Source organism: Nicotiana attenuata, chromosome 9, assembly GCF_001879085.1.
Source record: "Nicotiana attenuata strain UT chromosome 9, NIATTr2, whole genome shotgun sequence".
Taxonomy (NCBI): Eukaryota; Viridiplantae; Streptophyta; class Magnoliopsida; order Solanales; family Solanaceae; genus Nicotiana; species Nicotiana attenuata.
The window spans coordinates 12,117,833-12,140,253 of NC_031997.1; the positions used below are offsets into that span (position 1 = coordinate 12,117,833).

Sequence of the window (22,421 nt, forward strand, 5' to 3'; positions counted from 1 at the left end):
GTCGAAACGGAATTCAATCCTCAGTAAGAGTGTGCTTGAGCTGATTGATACCAGACAAGTAAAAATAAGGCAAGCTGATGAACAAGAGAGTATAAGAGAGAAGAGAGGAGATTATTGTATTGCTTTGATATGCGTGAATGTCAAATGGTCACAAAAATGATTAGGTCCCTCTTTATATAGTAGAGGAATCCTTTTTTATGGTACAATTCTAATTACAGAAGTAAATCTCTTGATGGGCTAAATAACCGCTCTTAATGTGATCCGTTCCGAGATTTTCACCATAATTCTCTGCCAGTCATGAATATCTCGCATTCTCGTTATTATGCTATCTTCGGTCTTGCTCGATGTCTATCCTGTTTAATCTCGATCATCATCGACCTCGACCTGAACAGGTGCTTCGAATCTCGAACTCGGCGTCTTATCCGCATATCTCGATCTGATACACTGCGGGGCCGATCTTCGAACTATCGCCCTGGTCCTGGCCAATTAGCGTAATCGAATGAGCCTAATTTTAACCGTATACACAGTTCTTCATCTGCCATGTCATAAGCTATCTACACAGTATAATTTCCGAACGACGGGGTGTCAACTGACTCCCCCTGCCGATGAGTGGCTCCGCCACTGGTCATAATAAATCTCAATTTTTTTCTTTCATGGATTTCGTCATACTTGTGGCTGAGATGCTTCATCTGCTCTATCATAGTAGTCAGTTCACTGTAACTTTTTCCTCGAGACCAATTTCTGCAATGGATTTCAACTATTGGCGAAGTCAGAAATTTTTCCAAGGGTTCTTCAAATTGAAAGAAGTAAAAAAAAGTTTCCCGACAAAGGGTGTTCAATATATGTTATATACCTTTAAAACCTAATATTTCATGTATATACGCCGTGTAATCTACCGACGAAGGGTGGTCAAGAGCGTAGCTTCGCCCATGAATCCAACCACTGTAACCTTTCAAGATCTCAAGTGTCTGAAATCTCTGGTGATGCAACCTAAACAATTTCCGACGAACGACGGTTCTTTCTTTTTCTATTTTTTTTATATACCAGATTTCGACCTTGCTAAGCTGAATGCAAATTCTTGTATACTAAATTAAAAAATACTAGTGTTAAATAAAGAAGATTAGCACCAAGACGCATGCTATTATATGATTTACAGTATTCGAGTAATGAGGCATCCCCTCAAACTTTGGATGACCCCGGTAATACTAAAAAGACCTAAATTCACTGATTTTACAAGGAAAAACTCCAATTGACAGCGATAATTGACCATAAATAAGACGTATCATATCAACGAGAATAATGTTGCTGCAACTTAGACTGACGAATTCTCATCTAGTTCCCTTTTCTTTTCATTTTTTCCTCTCCTTGTTCCCTTTTTCTCAACCAGTTGGCACTAGGGAGCAGGAGAGCATTCTTTGTAGCTACTCTTATATCAGAGCATGTTTGGATCACTTCAAACACTGCCCTTCTCTACTAATAGTAAAAGTGTTCATATTGCCGACAGCAAAATTTGGGAACTTCACACATCAGTCTGCATGATCTATAGCTTTTCCAGCAGAATAGAATCCTTAAAAATTGGCTTACCATGTATTGGTGCGCTTCAAGTAGGCAAATACACCAACACTTGTTAGCACAACAGCGCCCGCAAAAATCCCCATGTGCAGTGAACCCCATCCATCTTTCTCAACAGATGTAGTACTCAATTCTGGCTCTGATTTTTCTTGGTTTACATCAGAGTAGTCTAGATGCAATCTTAAGGCCTGCAAAAGAAATGTAGCAGTCATGAAAATAAGAATGATATGACCAAACTGTCCACAGCCTGTATACATCCACTGACAAAAATAATAGCCTGAGGGAATTTTGGTCATCATCACAGAGTTTTGATGCTAAAAGGGAAACAAAAAATTTCAGAGAAAATCAAAACACTTGTTAATTACATACGAGTTGGTATTAAAATTATTCACATGACAATTCATTTCTCTGCCTAAGCTATTCACAAAATTCTCTCTGGAATATGATTACAACGTCATTAACAAGGGGAAGCAGTTGCTCGTGACACGGTCTCCCGCAATTTTGACAACCATAACTTAACAGAAGTCGATGCAATAGGAAAAACATAGGCCAACTACATAGACAGCCCCCTAAAATTGACACTTAATTTCAGTTGGACACCTCAACTGACCCTTGAACTTGTACCTATTAGACATTCCAACATACTACAGTGTACCTATTGGACACCTGAGCCACATTCTTTGTTAAAAAAGTAGGGCATGATTTTTACTCTGCTGATATGAAAAAAGGAACCAATTAATGGACGCCCAAGTGTAAATAATAAAAGCAAAAAAATAAATTTGAAAAAGAAAAACAAAAGGAGTTTTAGCCATAAAATAAAAACTTTCTTTTGCGATAATTCTCTCGACGAACGTCCCCCCTCCCTTCGTCGTTTTCATCGTTCTTTTTCTTCTCCATTTCTTTTTGGCCTTTTCTTTGTTTTTTCTTCATCTATCTTCTGTTGAAATAAACATAATACCTACGAGTCTAGTACAACAAAGACGTTAGAGATCGGAATATCAAATCTTGCCGAACTCTTCCTCTTCAAAGCTGCCGGGAAGTAGAAACAGAAACAGAACAGGCAGTAGAAGATCTAATAAGGTGCTGGGTGTATTTGGCAGAGTATTTTACTCCATACTAGAACATCTGAACAGAACAATCTTCCATAGTATATGTTTACTCCATATATAGCAGATCCATTTCCCTTTTCATTCTTGGGTGCAAAAGCTAACATGTGCATTATTTGGTTCCTCCAGATTACTATGTCGTTTCTTTCTCGTTCTTTCACTGTTTTGATGATTTATACGACGATTTATATTTGTGGGATCATGATAGTCTTTGTGGTTGTCGATTCCTTCTTATAAGGAGCAGAAAGAGAACTCTGCAACAAACCAGAATCTGATGTACGCAAACGAGCATCATCAGAAAAGTAGCCAGAAAGGGGATATTCATAATGGGGTGGGCAGAATTAGAAATTTTGGCGGACAAAAACTGATGAAATTTATTTTATTTAATAACACGATGAAGATTAAGAAATAAGAAAAAAATTAGTAGGATGGTGACCAAAATGGTAGATGGAGATGGAGAGAAAGGAGAAAGAAGACAGATGAACAAGAAGTGTTAGAGAGGGGAGAAATTGGTAATCTTTTAGCAATGTCAGCGAAATGTAAACATTCACGCGCCTAAATGTAGTGAGAATCACTCTTTATGCCATGTCAGCTTTATGTTTAATAGGTACATTTTGGTGAGTGTTGGAGTGTCTACTAGGTACAAGGGTCAGTAGAGGTGTCCAAATAAAAATTAGCCCCAACTTTAGGGGGCTGTCTATGTATTCGACATAACAAGGGGCATCTCCATACCTTTAGCCCTACTGATCTGGCATGGTTAACTGCACCAACAAGATCACTATCAGTTGTCAGCAGAACTTTATCGCCTTCATCATCTTCATACTGCAATAAGAATAGAAAAAGTTCATACCATCTTCATCTCCTCATTTACCACATGAAGAGCAGAAGTAAATTCATCAAGGCGGAAAAAAGATTTTCATTTACACCTACCAAAAGTTGAGGACGATTTTGTTCATCTACTGCACCTAACCTTTGCATAACCACAGTAACAAGCTCCACTAAATTCTCTGAGCCTGAGAAAGAAAAAGCGGAGGGTCAGATGCATGCTCTAAGAATTACGTTAGATTAGTGCATGAATAGAACCTCTAAAGACTGTAGGAGAAATTCCTATGCCAGTAAAAGCTTTGGTGTTGCTTCTTATAACTGAATTTTACACTACTGGAAAGTTAAAATATTAGAAAACCATCGACCTCATTAAGCCACCTTGAATCCTGCAGTGTAGTTGTAAAAGCACAACCCTAAACAAGAGAAGATTACTCAATGGCAGGATTCCAGTCAATATCATAGGGCAAAACTCGTTTTAGGTTTTCAAGTTGCTAATATTAGCTTTTTAGAAGCTTTTAAAAAATGCAACATTACCAACATAAAACCTTTTCTCCCATCAGACACTTATTTTAATCATATTCACGGAAACTTGTGTCTTGTTCAACCAAAAATTACAGCCCTTTAAGTTTAATTGAAGTTCCAGTTTCTTCAGCCTGCACTTCAAGGCTTAGTCAGACTCCTTATGCTTTTAATACGAACTTCATCAAAACATTGAAACATAAGAAATTCTCCTTCAAGACTCCTGCAATGAAGCACAGACTACATTCTCCAATGGAAAGGGATATGATACTCTCATGATAAAATGGAAACTTCAAATATTGATCCCTTCATTCCAATTTGTGTGGTATTATTTGCTTATTATTCAACTTTAAACTTTTCAACCCTTAATGAGAAGCTTTTATAACTACACAAATTGTGATGGCATGTTTAAGATCACAAGTTTCAAAAGTTTATAGGCACACAAACATACATATTTAAGACCACTAAGTTTCAAAAGTCTTCTTTCTTCTTTTTTTTTTCGTGCCGAGTCAATGCCATACAAATTGGAACGGAGGGAGTATTAAATGCAGTTGCTGGAAGATATCCAAATGAGTTCCATAGCAACTCAGCTTTATAAAAGTGAAAGCATTATATATTGCAAAAAGCAATTGTTCACAACAAAAATGGGTATGTTGGAATTTAAGAGTTACTAAATATAAAAATGAGGTATTCTTTTTTAAACAAACTAAAAAGAAATGTAAGGCAAACTGAAAAGGAGTATATCTACTTGTCAAGGTAAATAAGTTCAACGATACAGCCTTCCTCTACAAAATGTTGACTAACGTTCCTAGTGCACAATGTAATGAAAGTCTATACAGCACTCACCAAAACTAAATCTGTGGACACGACCTTTAAGGTCCTCAAATTTAAAAGCAAATGTATTTCCAAGACCCAAAGATGGATATCCAGATTTTCCAGCTTCTGTCCCTTCTGACATCATCAATTGAGACATAGACATCTCACTGTATGATAAGCAAAAGAATAAAGCATGCACTGTTAGTTTTATATGCCCAGAGTCAAGAAAGCAACACCATGTAGGAAGCAAAAGTACCTGAGTGTATCATAATCGTCTGGTGGTTCCAGGTTAAGTGCCGAATCCCAAAACTTCTGCATCACAGTATTGGCCACTTCATTGACAGCACCAGAGCTGCTCTCCACCTTAGGGAAACAGCAAATTTAAGACAACATGCTCGGTATTGCACTCCTTCCTCAAAAAACTATGGTACATTATGTCCTCATAGATGCAAGTCCTAATTCACTTACTGAGGCTTTATTTGACGGTTTGACCAATTTTCATGTGAATCCGGACTCTGATTAACTCGTTTTTCAGAAACAACAACCATATATTTAGAAACATTGAAAAAAAATACAGCAAGTGTGCCTTCTCCCACTTCAAAATAGAGCCCTCCATAGAGTTGATACATTCAAGAATAGGAGCCTAATGCAGAAAATATAACCTATATAACCACGATAGGTTTTACAAAATTAGAACTTCTAGGATCAGCAACCAATGAAACACGCTAAATCGCTAATATAGAACATCAATATAATTGCATACCGCTGCATGCCCACCATATTAAACCTGAAACAATTGGTCTCAGGGGAATAGCCACTTCCTGAAGCAGTCTTTCAAATGTGTTTGATGGAATTGCTATATCGAACTCGCAGCTTAGATAGGGCTTCTCTGTTTTAACTAAATTAACTGGTGCTGATAATGTAAAGGAAATCACTTGGACAACTCATGAAGAAATAAACAAACATGTTGAAGCAGTGTTTGGTTACTAGTTGATAAAAATAAAGCAAGAGTGGCCTGCAAGGCTTAGTTCAAGTAGCAAAGGTTGAGGGACTTGTGACTTAGGTCATAGGTTTGAGGCCTTCGCCATGTGAATAAAGCCTGGTATTTAAGTGAAGAAGGGTAGACGGGTGGGCCCATAACCCCAAGTTTCGAAGGTTGCGGTTGATCCTAAAGGTCAGCCCAGAGGGATTTCTCAGTTATTCAAAAAAAAAATAATAACACCACAAAAAACAGAGAGTGACAATTCACCAAGGAAATAGGCTATGCATGTACACCCCTTTTTATTATTTAAGTCTTAAAAAAATTTATATGCAAAAATCTATGTTGCTTAGATTAGTCAAAATCCTTGCGGGAATCGTATCGTCCTGACACGATTTGGGTGTGGGTGTCAGATACGGAATAAATTTAATCAACCTAACATGGGTGCTTTTACTACGACTGTGGCCGAGTATAGGTTGATCGGGTATTTGGTTTGATTTTGAGTTTGTGTCTATATATGTTCACAATGAAGCACTAGAAAGAATTTAATCATACTAGCTTTAATTTAATAATTACAATTAATTGGAAAAAAATATACTTGTATATGTCGTAATATACATTTGTTTAGTATATCTTGACACCCTTACCCATACTCCTAACCGTATCCGCGAACCTAAGATTTAATTTAGGTGATGACAAATCCGACTTCTAGATCTGTTCCCGTGCGCACATCCGTATCAAAGCAGCATAGTACAGAACGATACAGGCAAAAGAGTCCCATGCCATGACTAGAATCATTTCCTATCTTCCATCTAGTTCAAACAAGGATTTCATATGTCACCACTTTCCAGACATATAACATAAGAAACAATTGGAAGTTACCATAGATATAGCTGCATGAGTTATCTGCAATACGTCTATGCAGGCGACGGCACATCCATCTGCAAAAACATATATTAAACTTGATAGTGGGAACCACTTTTCACTATTAAAATCAGAATATGAAGAAGCAAAAGCTCACCTCTATCGAGAACGGGAAGGTGCAGAAACTTCCCATCATGCATTATATGGAGAGCCTCAAGTATTGTTGTCTCTAATGTTGCGCATTCAGGGCTTGGTGTCATTACCTATAAATATGACTAAGTCTTAGTCAAAACGCTTTTTACTTGGACAAGAGACATAGGGGCTAAAGAGTGAGCAAACACAGGATTATTTGTGATCCCGCATAATCTCAAATATTATCAATTTCGGTGTGTAGACCAAAACGAACCATTCTTCTCCGAGCCATTTCAGTTTAAAACGATGTTTAAAGAGCGTTTATCTCTATAAGAAGGGTGTGTTCCGAGCTGTGAAATAGGAGAGAAGGGATGCAACAATTGGGGTTTTGAATAAAAGGACATGCTAATTACATCAAAAGAGTAAAAGACAAAAATAAGTTGTTCAAAAAGTCCAGCAATGAAGACCACCATGTAGATGGAGCAATGAGGGAACTTCCAAAAACAAGTTCAGCTGCCAGTAATCAATCTGAATGAGCACCTCAGAACTTCCATGAGAAGGATGTTTGGTGTTAATTAAAGAATAATATGTCAAATTCAGATCCAGAATCCTCTTAATGTTCAAAATATGCACCAACAAGCCACATACATAAGTACCAAATAACATCATGTTACTTCCTCAACTATCAGGTCACCTATTTAACAACGAAATACATCCTATGGTGCTTTAACAATAATAAAATAGTTAGGGACTTGTCCCTCCCATCTTTACCTAAGAGACATAATTGCAATTCCCCATGATCCTTATGTTTCACATCCCTGCCACAATACAACCTTCCCCAAACAAGTGAACTTGGCAAGATCAAATAATTATTTTCAGAGGTGATTAATTGGAAATGAAAATTTTATTTTTCTGATTGAAGTTGTCTTTTGATGGTCCTGTTGAAATCATTATTTAGATACTAAGATTAGTAATTGTAATTGCACTTTGATTATTATAAGTACTGAATCTACTACATTCAGCAGTATTTTGCTTTTGGTAACAAGTCTGTGCTACACTTCTCGTTTTTCGTTTCAAGGCTCATGGATTTTGTCACTTCTCTTTTTGGCACTTTTTGCTTTTAAAAACAGTGAACTAACAAAAAATATTATAACTCTCATTAGACGGCTATAAATAAGGAGAAAACAAAACCTTTTCCACCAGTGTCAGCTCAGGGGATAGATTTTGTGCTACAACACGCATGAGAATATCTTTTGAGCTGCATCACAATACCAGCAGACATCTATTAGCTATGCACTACATAATCGCCAATGCTTGGGCATGAGAAGATTACATTAGTAAATGTACATAGAATTGAAGCTTGTTGAGGAAAAGGTAAATACGTCAATATCCCCTGAATTTTGTTTCCAACTGAAATTATAGCTGAGTTGACCCGTAATTCTCGCATCTTCTTAGCAGCAACATACACAGGATCTGAGGGGCATACTATTGCCACCCTGATGACATAACAAGATTCCAATTCAGGTACTCAAAGTCAATTTAACACATTCTTCTCAAATTTAAGATGAAGTAGGGAAGTTAGTTATACTTAGTATTTTCAGAAACAATGGCTGACAAAGAGGGCTTGAACATCCGCTCCCTCAATGTTTCTATGAATGCAGATGGAGCTGAAACAGAGTTCAGAAACCATAACACGGTTAACCATAACCCCAGACGTATAAGTTTATTAGGAGCTTAAAGTAATCAGGAACAATTTGCTGCAAGCAACAAATTGAGAGGAATGCAAATTGACCAAGCATCAAGTGTAGACAGCTTATATCATTAGTGCATGTTAGCTAAGCAAACTTGGATACACATCTACAAACACTCATCAACTTTGTTTCAAAGTCACACACACACGCTCTCTACTCCATTCATAAGTAATGGTCTTTGTAAGGCCAAACAAATCCACAAAAAGCATCTCACAAACACCGATATTATAGCATTTGGTTGCAGACCCGAAGTTAAGACTGATGTATCATTCAAAACTCTCTACCAAATAGTGGTTCAAAACTCTCTACCCACAACGAAAAAGGTCAAAATTGAAAAAAGAAAGTTAAAAAATACTAGGTGATCCTGAATTGCACTCTCTCAAGTATCCCTTGCTATACTTGGCAACTCTCCTGCAATAAACAATAAATCTGAATAGAGATACACTGTAGCCTCACATATGTGCAAGTAACTGCTAATTTCTTGCAGGTAATTAGTAATAGAATCTTGTCCCTCAAGTACAGCACCTATTGGTAGTGCCTTGTATTAAATTCAACCTTGCTTGTTACATCGGTCTCTTTAGGTAGATTATTTGTGCTAGTACGTGCTTGAGTTGTTGTTCTTGTTTTTGTACTTGTTCTTGACACCTTTAACTTGTTATGTTTTCATATTCTTCGCATATTTACTTTATTGGTAGTGCCTTGTATTCAATTCAACCTTGCGTGTTACATCTGTCTCTTCCGGTAGATTAATTGTGCTGATACATGCATGAGTTTTTGTACTTGTTCTTGACACCTTTAACTTGTTAAGTTTTCATATTCTTAGCATATATTTCCTCTGTTTTAGCTCTCTGTTGGTTGAGTGGTAGTGATTAAGTAGTACCCCTTAGTCTATAGTGGTTGTGCTTAACGATGTGAGAGTAAGGTCATGTCCTCGGGTGGGGCGGGAGGTGAGGGCAAGGGTGGGAAGGGGGACAAGGAAGCTTCTAGGCTGAGAGTTGGGTCCTGGAACATAGGAACGTTGACAGGTAAGACTATAGAGTTGGGTAGGATTTCTCAGAGAAGGAGGATCAACATAGCGTGTGTCCAGGAGACCAGGTGGATGGGTACTAAGGCGCGTGATGTTGACAGGTATAAAATGTGGTACTCTGGAGGTGCTGGGGGCAAAAATGGGGTAGGTACCTTCGTTGACAGGGATCTTAGGGAGCTAGCGGTCGAGGATAGGAGGTTAAGCGATAGGGTGATGGCTGTTAAGCTTGTGGTTGGGGGGCTTACTTCAAATGCGATTAGTGCGTATGCTCCTCAAGTAGGCTTGGGCGAGGAGGTCAAGAGGCATTCTGGGAGGACTTGGACGAGGTGGTGCGTAGTATTCCGCGCACCGAGAAGCTTTTCATTGGAGGGGATTTCGATGGCCATATCGGGGCTAATGCTGGGGTTATGACCAGTGTTATAAATAGCGCTCGCCTCAGCGCTAATAGCGTGAGGCGAGGCGAGGCGAGCAACCTGCGCTATTTTGCCTCTGTAGCGTTGCGATTGTAAAAGGCGAGCGCCTCGGCTTGTGTAGCGAGAGGCGCTGTGTAGCGAGAGGCGAGCTGTGGCGTCGCCTTTTGAAAAAAAAGAAAGAAAAAGGCACAGATTAGGGCTTAAAACATTAGGGCTTGCGGTGATTTCACGTTTCTTTCTTCTTCAACCTTCAAACAACAGAGCACCCAAGTCCACCCAGCCCAGGTAAGCTTCTCTTCTTCTTTCTCCTCTCTTTCTTTCTTCCTTTTCCTTCTTCTTCTCTTCTTCTTTCTATTTTTTTGCTCTGTTTTTTGTCGAGCAAGAGTGCAGAACGGAGAGTCTGTCTGTTGCTCTGTTTTTTTTTTCTTTTCTTCTGATCTTCTCTTCTTCTTTCTATTCTTTTTGCTCTGTTTTTTATCGAGCAACAGTGCAGCAAAAAAAGGATAGAGAATCTGTTTATGCTCTGTTTTTTTTTTCGTTCTTCTTCTTTCTTCTTCTGGTCTTCTCTTCTTCTTTTTTTGTTGCTCTGTTTTTTATTGAGCAGCAGTACTGCACCTTGTTTTTGCAGAGGCAGAGAACTTCTTCAAAACTTCAAACCTGAAATTTCCTCCTTTTTCAGTTATAGAGTAGAATTAATTGCATATTGTGAATTGATATATTTATTAATATATTATTGTTATTGAGTTTTTAGTTATATATATAATATTTTATTTTTTTTGTATAAATTGTCGCCTCACATCAAAAAGGCGAGCGCTTCGCTGCGCGCCTCTCGCCCCAGTGAAGCGGGCCCTCCTCGCTATTTGTCGTTGCACGCTATCCAAAACACTGGTTATGACGATGTCCATAGAGGGTTCGGATTTGGAGATAGGAACGAGAGAGGTACTTCGCTGTTGGATTTCGCTAGAGCTTTTGATTTGGTGGTAGCTAACTCGAGTTTTCCGAAGAGGGAGGAGCACGTAGTCACTTTCCAGAGTACGGTGGCCAGGACTCAGATACATTATCTTCTCTGCAAGAAATGTGATAAAGGTCTTTCAACTGATTGCAAGGTCATCCCGAGTGAATGTCTCACGACCCAACGTAGGCTCCTGGTAATGGATATGGGGATCAAGAGGAATAGAAAGAAGAGAGCAGTGTGCAATCAACCTAGAATTACATGGGGAAACTTAACTAATGGCAAAGCCCACGAGTTGGGGGAGAGGTTGCTGGCTACAGGGGCATGAAAGAGTAATAGGGACGTGACTGCGATGTGGGCCATGACAGCGAACTACATTAGGGAAGTTGCAAGAGAGGTTTTAGGGGTTATGAAGGAATACCCTGGGGGGCGTATAGGGGACTGGTGGTGGAATGCGGAGGTCCAAGGTAAAGTTGAAGTCAAGAAAGCGGCTTATTTGAAACTAGTGGAGAGCACAAACGAGGAGGAAAAGAAGACGAATTGGGAATGATATAAAAAGGCAAATAAAGAGGCGAAGTTACGGTGGCTAAGACTACTGCCTTTGGACGCATGTAGGCGGAACTTGGGAGCAAAGGCGGGGACAAGTTGTAGAGGTTAGCCAAAGTGAGGGAGAGGAAGGCTCATGACTTGGACCAAGTGAAGTGCATCAAAGACGAGGACATCATAGTATTGATGGAAGACGCTCGTATTAGACGAAGATGGCAGACATACTTCCACAGACTGTCGAATGAGGAGGGGGACGAAGCATTGTGCTAGGTGAATTGGAGCACTCTGAGAGTCGCCGTGATTTTGGCTATTGTAGGCGTATTAAGGTCGAAGAGGTTATGGGAGCGATGTGTAAGATGAGCAGGGGTAGAGCGACTGGGACAGACGAGATCCCGGTAGAATTCTTGAAGAATGCAGGTCGTGCAGGCGTGGAGTGGCTAACTGGTTGTTTAATGTTATCTTTAAGACAAAGAAGATGCCCGAAGAATGGAGGTGGAGTACGATGATTCCGTTGTACAAGAACAAGTGTGATATCCAAAACTCCAATAACTATAGGGGTATCAAGCTGTTGAGTCATACTATGAAAGTTTGGGCGAGGGTGGTGGAAGTCAAGGTGAGGAGGAGTGTGTCTTTCCGAAAATCAGGTTGGATTCATGCCGGGGCGAACGACTACGGAAGCCATTCATCTGGTGAGGAGATTGGTAGAGCAGTATAGGGAGAGAAAGAAGGACTTGCACATGGTGTTTATAGACCTACAAAAGGCGTACAATAAAGTCCCGAGGGAGGTTTTGTGGAGATGTTTGGAGGTTAGCGACGTTCCGGTAGCATACACTAACGTGATCAAGGACATATATGATGGTGCTAAGACTCGAGTGAGGACAATGGGAGGTGACTCAGATCACTTCCAGTAGTGATGGGTTGCACCAGGGCGGCTCTTAGCCCGTTCCTATTTGCTTTGGCGATGGATGTGTTGATGCAGCACATTCAATGGGAGGTGTTGCCATGGTGCATGTTATTTGCCGATGACATAATGCTGATTGATGAGATGAGAGGCGGGATTAACGCGAGGCTGGAGGTTTGGAGACACACCCTGGAGTCTAAAGGTTTCAAGTTGAGCATGACCAAAGCGGAATACTTGGAGTGTAAGTTCAGTGACAAGACTCATGAAGCAAACGTGGATGTGAAGCTTGATACCCAAGTCATCCCGAGGAGCGGTAGTTTCAAGTACCTCGGGTCTATAATCCAAGGTAATGGGGGAGATTGATGATGAGGTATCCCACCGTATTGGTGCGGGGTGGATTAAATGGAGGCTCGCATCTGGTGTTTTTTGTGATAAAAAGGTGCCACCAAGACTTAAGGGTAAGTTCTACAGAGTGGTAGTTAGACCTACTATGTTGTATGGGGCTGAGTGTTGGCCAGTCAAAAACTCCTATGTTCAGAGGATGAAAATAGCAAAAATGAGAATGCTAAGGTGGATGTGTGGGCATACCAGGAGAGATAAGATTAGGAACGAAGTTATTCGGGACAAAGTGGGAGTGGCCTCCGTGGAGGACAAGATGCGGGAGTTGAGGTTGAGATGGTTCGAGCACGTGCAGAGGAGTACAGATGTTCCTGTGAGGTGTAAGAGGCTAGCCATGGCGGGGCTAAGAAGTGGTACAAGTAGGCCAAAGAAGTATTGGGGAGAGGTGATTAGGCAGTACATGGCGCTACTTCAGCTCACTAAGAACATGACCCAGGATAGAAGGGTATGGAGGTCGAGGATTAGGGTAGAAGGCTAGTAGGTAATCGAAAGTTCCCCGCTCTTTTCTAGTAGTACTAGTAGAGCTCTTGTTTTTTTTCATATTCTTTGACCTGTAGTATTTGCCTATTGTTTCGTTCGCTCCGTGTATCGTATTTTCATGTTTGTCACTATTTGATGCTACTTTATCTTTTACTTCTTCTTCTTCTTGTTGTTGTTGTCTTTTTCTCCTTTCCTTATCGTCCTTTGTCTCCCTCTTCTTTCTTTCTTCTTCCTCTTTCTTCTTCATCTTCTTCCCTTTTCTCTCTTTTCACCTTTTCTTGAGCCGAGGGTCTTATCACAAACAGCTTCTCTACCTCACCAGGTAGGGGTAAGGTCTGCGTACACACTACCTTCCCCAGACTCCACTTGTGAGACTATATTGGGTATGTTGTTGTCATTGTTGTTGTTGGATCGGAGGGGTGTAAGATAGCTTGTTAATCCTAATCCGTATGATATGCTCCCAAACCTTGCTTTCTTCTAGTTGCTGCTAGAATTTTCAGCTAAGCCTCTCAAGAGTGATGCCTAATAACCCATCCATGACCACCAATAGTCAATAATGCAACTTCTGAGTCTGGCCAGAGCTGGCACATCACAGGGGAAAACTAGGGAGAGGAAGAAGGTGGTGTCAGTTCATGCTACAAGAATGTGCTTTTGTTCGAGTGCACCCTTATTCATAAGATTTCTATGAAATATCAGACTTGTTCCCCAAGACATAGCATCCCCCTTTGGGTGTCTTGCAGGCTGCAGCTACTTCATGTTTTTTTCTTCCTTTAATGATAAAGTTGGAGCTACTTCATGTTGTCTTTTCCTTTTCCCTTTTCGGTGTTTTTTCTTTTTTGTGGGCCAAGATAACAAAATTTAAATTCAATATTAGCAGCATCAATAATTACTGACTCTAAAGCTGTAAAATAGAGTATTATCAGCTTTGAGTCGATTTTTCCTGTGAAGGGCTGTTCTTTGACAGACGTCAAAAGAAAAATGGACCACACTATAAAAAGAAAGCATGAAAAAGATTATTACTGTACATACAGAAATCAGAGCTTTTCTACGAGACAATGCATAAAATTAACTTTTGGTACATGATCGCAACAACTAGCACTTCCACGAAGCTCTATTGTCGCTTGGAGCACAACTAACCCGAGAAGTTATTTCCCCACTGCCGTTCAACTCCTTCAACAGCTGCAGCAATTGCACTTCCCTGTTCTGCAGCTTTCTCCATCCTTGATATTGCATCATAAAGGCATTTTGTAATATCGAGTATTGCTATAACTTCACCATTTTCCACAACAGGAAGATGGCGAAATTTACCTGTTGAAACGAGCAAAACAAGACGACAATAAAATAAGAATAAAGAAATATGTCTCTTATCAGATTATTTTTTACTCGCGGTTTTCTCAAACCGGAAAATGCTTTTCTTGAGCCAAGGGTCTATCGGAAATAGCCTCTCTACCTCTCACAAGGTAGGGGTAAGGTTTGCGTGCACCACACCCTCCCCGGGCCCCACGTGTGGGATTTTACTGGGTATGTTGTTGTTGTTGTTGTTGTTGTTGTATCAGATTACTTCAAGGTGGAGATTGCAACTAAACATTGAATGTAGGATCTAACAGTTCTATTAACACCAGCTCAACGTGTATCTTAAGTACAAAAGAGAAGTCCACTAAGGGGATAACATGGGCTTTTTGTTCACCCTAGAAAAAGAAACATAATCAATTGCTATTGTTACAATTGCCATCACCTTAATAGTAGTGTTAATAATTAAAAGGGTGGCATTTCTCCATAATGTGTGCAATGGCAAATAACTTGACCAGGCATTATATCTCCTACATTGCAACACTAAAAGTTTACTGCTACCAAGCAGCTTCGAACTTTTGTAAATTTAAGCTATATGCCCCATCATGCGCCAGTCCCAACCGCAACTGCACAATTTTCATGTTAGTCACAGGAATGGCCTCCCATAGAAAAGCCAATACTAGTCTCACTAAATTAGTTCTGGAATGATTCATCGATGAAATTAGTCCAAGATGTATGAAAAGCTGTTGATTCCTTTTCTTTCTTAATGGCGAGACAAAAATCAGAGTATAAAATGTCAAGAAAGACACCTTGCACCATCTTCTGAAGGGCTTCGATAGCCAATGAATCTGCAGTCACAAAAATGGGGTTCCTGGTCATGACCTTCAAGATAATTGTCTGCTCAGGCCTCAACTCCTCAGCTATAACCCTAGTCGCAATATCCTACACACAGAAATCCAAATTTTAAAAATAATAACAACGTAAGCCAGAAACAACTAATTTCCAGTGCTGCAACAAGTGTCTTTAGCTTTACTTTCATATATGAACCATACCTATGTGTTGTCACTTCCCTCCATTTTTAAAGCCTAACAACTCCCAAGCCTACTCATAGATAAGGGAGGAATAGCCTTTTGGTAAAGGCCCTCCACATATAAGCATATCTGAAATAAAATATTACTAAAAAAATAGAAAATGAAAAAACAACAACAACAACGTCCTTCGTCTACTTATCTATTTGTGGTCTCATTGAACACTACCAAGTTCATTAAAAGTTAATTATACAAGACTCCCTAATATATAGAATGGAAATTTTCTTTCTTCCTGAACCAACCATTTTAGTGTTAAATTCTTCAGAGATGCATAAACCCTAGAATTAAATCATTTTAAAAAAGCAGTATACCGAACATTTGAATACACAAAAACAAAAACATAAAATAAGAAAATAAAATAAGAGAGCAAGAAAATGATCATTTTCAGAAGACCTTGTCAGTTACTATGCCAGAGAGTAAGGCATTTGCGTCAGTTAGCAGAACAGCATCAACTCGTCTCGCTGCCATCCGCCGACATGCCTCAGACACGGTGGTCCCCTCCGGAATTGTTAGTGCCTTCGATAACCTCAGCTTCTTCACTGTTCTCTCCCCAGCAACAGACCTAAACGCACACATCTCAGCATCTAGATGCATAAAAAACATCCACCGCCATGCATAAACATTGCCATAAAAGTGCAGAAACACTCTAATGTTATGTTAATTATACCATTCCCTCCTACAGACAAGCCAAACAACTGTCTTGTTACCAAAAGAGTTCTTTCAAATTTGATGAAACTTCTTTCTAAAAGGTAAAGGTAATATTATTATTTTTTACCAGGAAAAAAATTATTATTAAATCAGTACCAAGAAGGTACTAGAGAAAGTTCAAAAGATTGGAACTGTTTCCTCAGAGAGTCCAAAAAATCCTAAAACTCTGGCATGCTATCTAAAATTGTTGCTCGTACTCCAAAAAATATTGATTTGTAAACATTTAAGCTTTACAAAAGGAATATAGTCTGTCCTTCCTTCAAAGCATCTACCGTTTCTTTTGATCCACACAGTTATGTTCAAATGATGCACGAGGGAATAGTCTTCCAATCCTTTTGCACCCGGTGTCAACCTTCTGCTCTTCCCAATATATTATTAGCTTCCTCACATCCAATGGGATTAACCAATTTACTCCGAACCAGAGTACTCAAAAGCAAAAAGCGAAAAAGAGCACCAAAGTCTGTAGCGACTTTAAGCGCAAAGCACAATTTAAAAAATGTAACTATGAACACAAACAACAATTATTTAGACTTAAGCATGGAAATACTATAATAAAGCTATATATATATATATATATATATATATATATATGCAGTACTCTACCGTTTTAAGAACTATATATATGCAGTTAATATCATGTCAATCAATTTGAAAGGCCACATATATTTCTGATTTAGATGAAAAGGTGTAGTTTTACGTTGTTACTGGTTAGTTTTCTTATACTAAATATCTAATTTCTTATTCTTAATCACTAAAAATCCAGTGATGGCATTTTCTTGACTATTAATGTATCACTTTGTCAACTTTTTATTGTATGGTGCGACGCTCTTAAGGACACCCCATCGGTGAAGACGCACACGTGACACACCTAGAACCTTGACGCCTACATTAAAGCACTAACTAAGGGAGACGAAGCGCACAATCTGCGCTTCAAGTTGGTAAGTATTAACGCTTCAATTCTATTTCTACGGCAGATGATCATAGAAGTCAACACGAGATAGTTTACAAATAGAGACCAGATCTGCCAGGTATAGCAACAATGCAAAAATACATGACTACTACTGTCCAGGGAACTGCTAAAAGGAAACACCTATTGCATACTGAAAACCCCCCTTCTTTGAAGTTTGTTAAGGACAACACCCTTGCTGCTAACAACCCAACTCCCCATTTTAATTCTCTCAACAATTCTAGAAGAGAACTCAAACATGAAGTGAATTCTATTTAGCTCCTTGACTTTCACCTTGTCCGGAATTTGTCTAGTTTTTTCAGCCCATTGTTGAACCTCTAAACAACTAAGCATAACAGTGGTGGAATCTCCAAAATCCAATTAAGCATGTGCAGATAATCTACTCTGGACTTCATAGAGCTTTTGTCAATCCAGAAAGTGTTACCATCCAACCCTTCTCCATCCAAAATCTTAAAATCGTCACTGGCCATCGTTTAATCTGAGCCACTTGATCGAAGCTCAACTTTCTTTGATCTTGCTCTAAGTTTTCACTCCGAACAATACCTTTCTCGATAAATTTAGTAATCTTGCTCACATACTCCCTCCATCCAAGACTTTCCCCCTATTTCTGGAATAATTATCACAGAATTTCTCGTACCTTTTCTTAACATCACTCAGATATATGTCCACAAGCATTAAAATTTTGGAACATGAAATAGGAATAGAGTTGACTAGTATTTTTCCATCTTCTACAAATCCTCCCTGTGCCTTCCGTAGATAACTGTAAGCATTTACAAAAGGCCAAAATGCTCAATTTAATGAACTATTGAAGGGAAAAAAGATTAAAACAGCAATTTCATCCTTGGAAAAAAAAAGGTAGAAACACTGATGATAAGATACAGCTTGTAACCCTCTGAAAAGAAACCTGATGGATAAGTTGCAGCTTCTAACCTGCGGAAAGAAGGTTTGACTTCAACATCTCACATTCTAACTCTACACCACTACTCTGTTTTTGAAACAAAAACAGTTAATATGGTTCAAAGGTATATCCATTAAGTGCAGACACCGCTCTATAGTAAGTAGATCATATCATAAGTAGATCATATCATTCCATTCACGTAGAGAAAGCTGAACCAATTTTACATTACCAAAAACAATTATTAGAATTCTGATGAAAAAGATAACAACTATTACAACCTTCCAGAGAAGATGGAAACATTGGAATCTAAATGAACAAGCAAATAAAGCTTGATCCTTCAACTTTATATACTATTCTGCACCCGATTGGCACGAAAGAGAAAAGACAAAAGAAATTGTAACCCCCCACCAAAAGGGTTTGACTTTCACAATATGCTTTCAACTATAAACCAAAATTCCATTCTCAGATTGATTCATCCATGGAAAACGAAAAAGAGGTAGAAAGATCGATGATAAGCTACAGCGTGTAAACCTCTGAAGAGAATCTGATGGATAAGTTGCAGGTTATAACATGTGCAAAGAAAGTTCGAAAGAGAAAAAGCAAAAGATATTGTAATCGCTACCGAAAGGGTTTGACTTCCACAATATGCTTTAAACTATAAACCAAAATTCTATATGAAAATCAGAGAAAAAAGAGAATAGGGCTTGCTTACGAGTGAGGTGGAGAAGAGGGCTTGCTCTGGCTAGTACCATTCTCAGATTGATTCACAGATTTCTTGACAGTTGATATGTTTCGTTTCTGTACCAAACTATTGCGCCTGGGCGCTGGAGGCACTTGACTACTCATATTTATTTTTGCGAAAACACCAATCTACACACACACATAATAATTTTATGATGAAAAAAAATAAAACAGCAATTTGATTTTCTGGGAATATTTCAAAGCAAGCAACACGGCATCAGCTACAAGTAAATAATAGAGGCAGAAAAAGAGAGGAATTATTCGGTTTTCTGGATTATTAAAATGGAGAAAGAATTCAGTAAGGTATAGGGAATTTTGGGAGGGAAGACTTGTGCGTCGAGCCTCAACCCAAACCTCTCTTCTGCTCTCTCTCCCTTCTCTTTCTCTCCCCTCTCGGCGCTCTTGCTTTTCTGATCCTGGATAGCATCTTTTCTTCTTTATTTTTCTTTTTTCTTGATTTTGCAATTATGAGTCCTCTTTTTTTACAAAATTAGTTTTTGGGTACACATCTAAGGGTGTTAAACGGGCCGGATTGACTCGGTTCCGGATCGGCCAAGACCGGTTAAACCCGAAACCGGCCCGGACCGGTTAGAGGGACTGGGCTGGGCTGGGTAGGAGGGTTAGGGGGTTGGTTCGTTTAAGTTTTTGAAAACGGATAACCGGCCCGGTTGAAATCGGAAGAGTGAACAGTAACTCTTACCGGGTTAACCGGCCCCGGCCGGCCCGGTTCAGACGACTAGTTTTTTTTTTGTTTTTTTCTAATTTTCGAAATTTGTGGGCCCCACTGACCGTTGGCAACGGTCAGACCTTGATTTGGTCCGTTGGCCAACGGAAATATTGCATAAATAGCCCTTTTTTTTTAAATATTTAACCCTTTTTCAATTTACAAAACTAACCTTCTCTAAAATTATAAATACCCCCCTCTTCTTTATTTCTTCACTCAATACTCATTTCTATATATATATCTATATCTATCTATCTATCTATACCTATATCCATATTATTATAAAAGCATGAATAATTTATGTTACATGTTAACAACAAATATATCCCTAAAGTATTAACGGACTTCTATGCGCTCAATATTGAATATTTCTCCAAAGGAAATTATTTCCTTTTCTAAGCTCGTGTGCAACTAAACTTAAAATACACGATTGTACTTTCGCATTACATCATTCCCATCAATGCAACCAAAAAGTGTCAATTGAGTAATTTTTTTCTAATACAAGTTCCGTCAATTCCGAGTAATTACTTACATTCAACAATTGCGGCGCAAGCACGATACCTGGTGTATCGAAGGGATGTACATACAGGGGATCACTGCAATCAAGTTGTTGCAAGCTTGCATGTGAAGTTCCGACTCTATTTTTAGGAGTATCAATCACCATTTGCAAGTGCTAACAAAGATTGATTGGAAAATCAAAACAAGGAAAAATCGAAAAAATCGAAGAAAGGGATCAAGAGAAATTGAGAAGTGAGAAGATATTCGAACTTCCTATTAGTTCTCTTACATTGTTGTGAGCTTAGCTTTGCTACCATGTTAAAGTGAAAACTATGGCAGCCGAGAGAAGTCAGAGGAGACAAAAAGTAGAGACAGAAAGAGATCTTTTCGTTCTAACTAAACCAACTATTTATGAGCTCTACAACCGTGTATTTGAAGACAATGTAACTAACTTCTATTCACTAACTAACTAGCAGCTAATTACAAAGATCAATGACTAACTCCTTACTAATGAACCTTCTACAAGTGTGCAGCATTAAATATTGCACTGTACAATCTGTCTATGCTATATATTTCAACAGTGTACCACACGTTTGACCAATAAATACCAATCAAAATGTTTAAATGGTATCAGAGCATCAAATGACTTCAAAACATTGGCAGGAGCCAGAATTTTTATCTGAATTTCATCATAAGCAGTTGCCATGGTAATTGAAATTTTAGCTACGTGGGTTATAGTAAAGTAGTAAAAACTACTTCATCCTTAACCAAAGGTCGGGTTCGAACCCTGGGCATGGAGTCACCTATGTTAAAAAGTGGAATACAAAGATATTTTTATAAGAAGTCTTCCCAGTCAATTTTATAAGAAGTCTTCTCAGCCAAATAATGGGAACAGAACACGCTCAGAAATGTATATAAACTGACTATTGAAATCCTCCTTCCAAGTGGTATAAGGTGTATCACCGAATATAAGGAAACGTACACCTACACCAGTTCCAATCAAATAGCGGATGCAGAGGATATATACACTTAATGATTCTTTAAAAAGATATATTGAAATCCTCCTTTCAATGTAGGGTAAGGTACATCGAGAAAAGGACGCATGCACTAGAAACTCTCAGCCAGATGATGGATACAGAGGATATACACTCTTAGAAATGATTGACCGAAAAAAGGACGCGTACACTAGAAACTCTTTCAGTCAAATGATGGATACAGAGGATATATACTCTTAGAAATGATTGAAATCCCTTCAGAAATGTTGAGATCCTCCTTTCGACTTGGGATAACATACACTAGGGAAAAGGAAAACCTACAAAGGAGAACACCTAACAGGATGACCCTGGAAATGAAGGCCATCTCCGCAAAGCAGATTTACAAAACTAACACATTATATTTTCCGGAGGAATCCACGAACTTCAGTAAGAAAGTTATGCAGATTCTTTCTGAACTTCTGGTAATTTGGCCGATCAAGTGTGAAGGAGAGATTGTTAGAGCTTGTGAGTGATTCCAGTGCATTTGTCAACCTTGTTCTGAAAGCTGGGTCAGACTGGCTCTTTATTAGTTCACTTCCCAACTTCTGCACGAAATGTGAACTTGTTTTATAGGGGTACCACTTTGAGTAATAAAATTTCTACTAAAAATCATTTTAATAAAAAAAGACTTTAATTGTATACTGCTATTAAAAATGTGGATTATACCTGGTATAGACTTTGTTCAGAAAGGATTAATGGAAGAAGAGCATCTGCAGCTGAGCCAACCAGATCAGTGCTGAAATTTATAAATAAATAAATTTAAAAAGAGAGAGAGAACAAAATACCAGGGCATTGTAACGTCAGCAAAATCTTTGAATGAAATACTAGTGGGGAATGACATCAGATACATTAACTATCGATTCCTATATATTAATCCTGCAATCATTAAATCCTACTGGCTATATTTATATTTTTTGTCCAATTCACCTGTAATCCTGAAAGAGGAGAAACTGTAGTAATGATCGAAGAAATTGGCTCAGAATCCCTTCCTGAAAGTTTCCTGTATGATCCTTGTAACCTGAAGCATGGTGACCTAGCCCCACTTTTCCAGCACATTTCTGCTTATAGTGGAAAGAAGCAAGTCCTTTTATAGCTCTTAGACACAAATCAACGACCTCTGCATCCTGTAATATAAACAACAGAAGCGTAACACAACTATGGAACTATTTCTTGTAATCATTTAACTAGCAT

At 38.8% G+C, this 22,421-nt stretch overlaps 2 protein-coding genes across 6 annotated transcripts in view; both read right to left on the reverse strand.

Annotated features, from left to right (window-relative positions):
- LOC109232064 (CBS domain-containing protein CBSCBSPB3) lies at positions 93–19,402 on the reverse strand. Of its 3 annotated transcripts, none has more exons than XM_019397717.1 (15): positions 18,946–19,402; positions 16,054–16,222; positions 15,382–15,514; positions 14,420–14,590; positions 8,402–8,480; positions 8,196–8,309; positions 8,005–8,071; positions 6,839–6,944; positions 6,700–6,758; positions 5,095–5,201; positions 4,869–5,005; positions 3,609–3,691; positions 3,411–3,500; positions 1,585–1,760; positions 93–478 (listed from the first exon to the last, which is right to left on the reverse strand). In XM_019397717.1, exons 1-15 carry the CDS (start codon positions 19,077–19,079, stop codon positions 358–360), a joined length of 1,746 nt encoding a protein of 581 aa, XP_019253262.1. In that variant the 5' UTR covers positions 19,080–19,402; the 3' UTR covers positions 93–357. The 3 variants fall into 3 exon arrangements, with proteins under 3 accessions (XP_019253262.1, XP_019253263.1, XP_019253264.1); XM_019397718.1 differs by lacking the exon at positions 93–478 and adding an exon at positions 489–757 and having other exon boundaries at positions 18,946–19,401; XM_019397719.1 differs by lacking the exon at positions 93–478 and adding an exon at positions 490–741 and having other exon boundaries at positions 18,946–19,401.
- LOC109232065 (exportin-4) overlaps positions 21,210–22,421 on the reverse strand; it is a 46,787-nt gene continuing 45,575 nt past the window's right edge. For 2 of the 3 annotated variants that reach the window (XM_019397720.1, XM_019397722.1), the window contains 3 exons: positions 22,158–22,354; positions 21,897–21,966; positions 21,210–21,775 (listed from right to left, as the gene is read on the reverse strand). In XM_019397720.1, coding sequence (XP_019253265.1) covers positions 21,587–21,775; positions 21,897–21,966; positions 22,158–22,354 — 456 coding nt within the window. In that variant the 3' untranslated portion in view covers positions 21,210–21,586. The remainder of the gene's footprint in view (positions 21,776–21,896; positions 21,967–22,157; positions 22,355–22,421) is intronic. The other variant, XM_019397721.1, reaches the window with a different exon arrangement.

Excerpts from the sequence above, each read along its gene's own strand:
- LOC109232064 (XM_019397717.1), bottom strand. The coding sequence starts at position 19,079 with ATGAGTAGTCAAGTGCCTCCAGCGCCCAGGCGCAATAGTTTGGTACAG. Across the intron at positions 6,945-8,004 it reads AGCTGACACTGGTGGAAAAG|GTAATGACACCAAGCCCTGA; the intron begins GTTTTGTTTTCT and ends TCATATTTATAG. Across the intron at positions 479-1,584 it reads TTGAAGCGCACCAATACATG|GACCAGGGCGATAGTTCGAA; the intron begins GTAAGCCAATTT and ends CTAATTGGCCAG.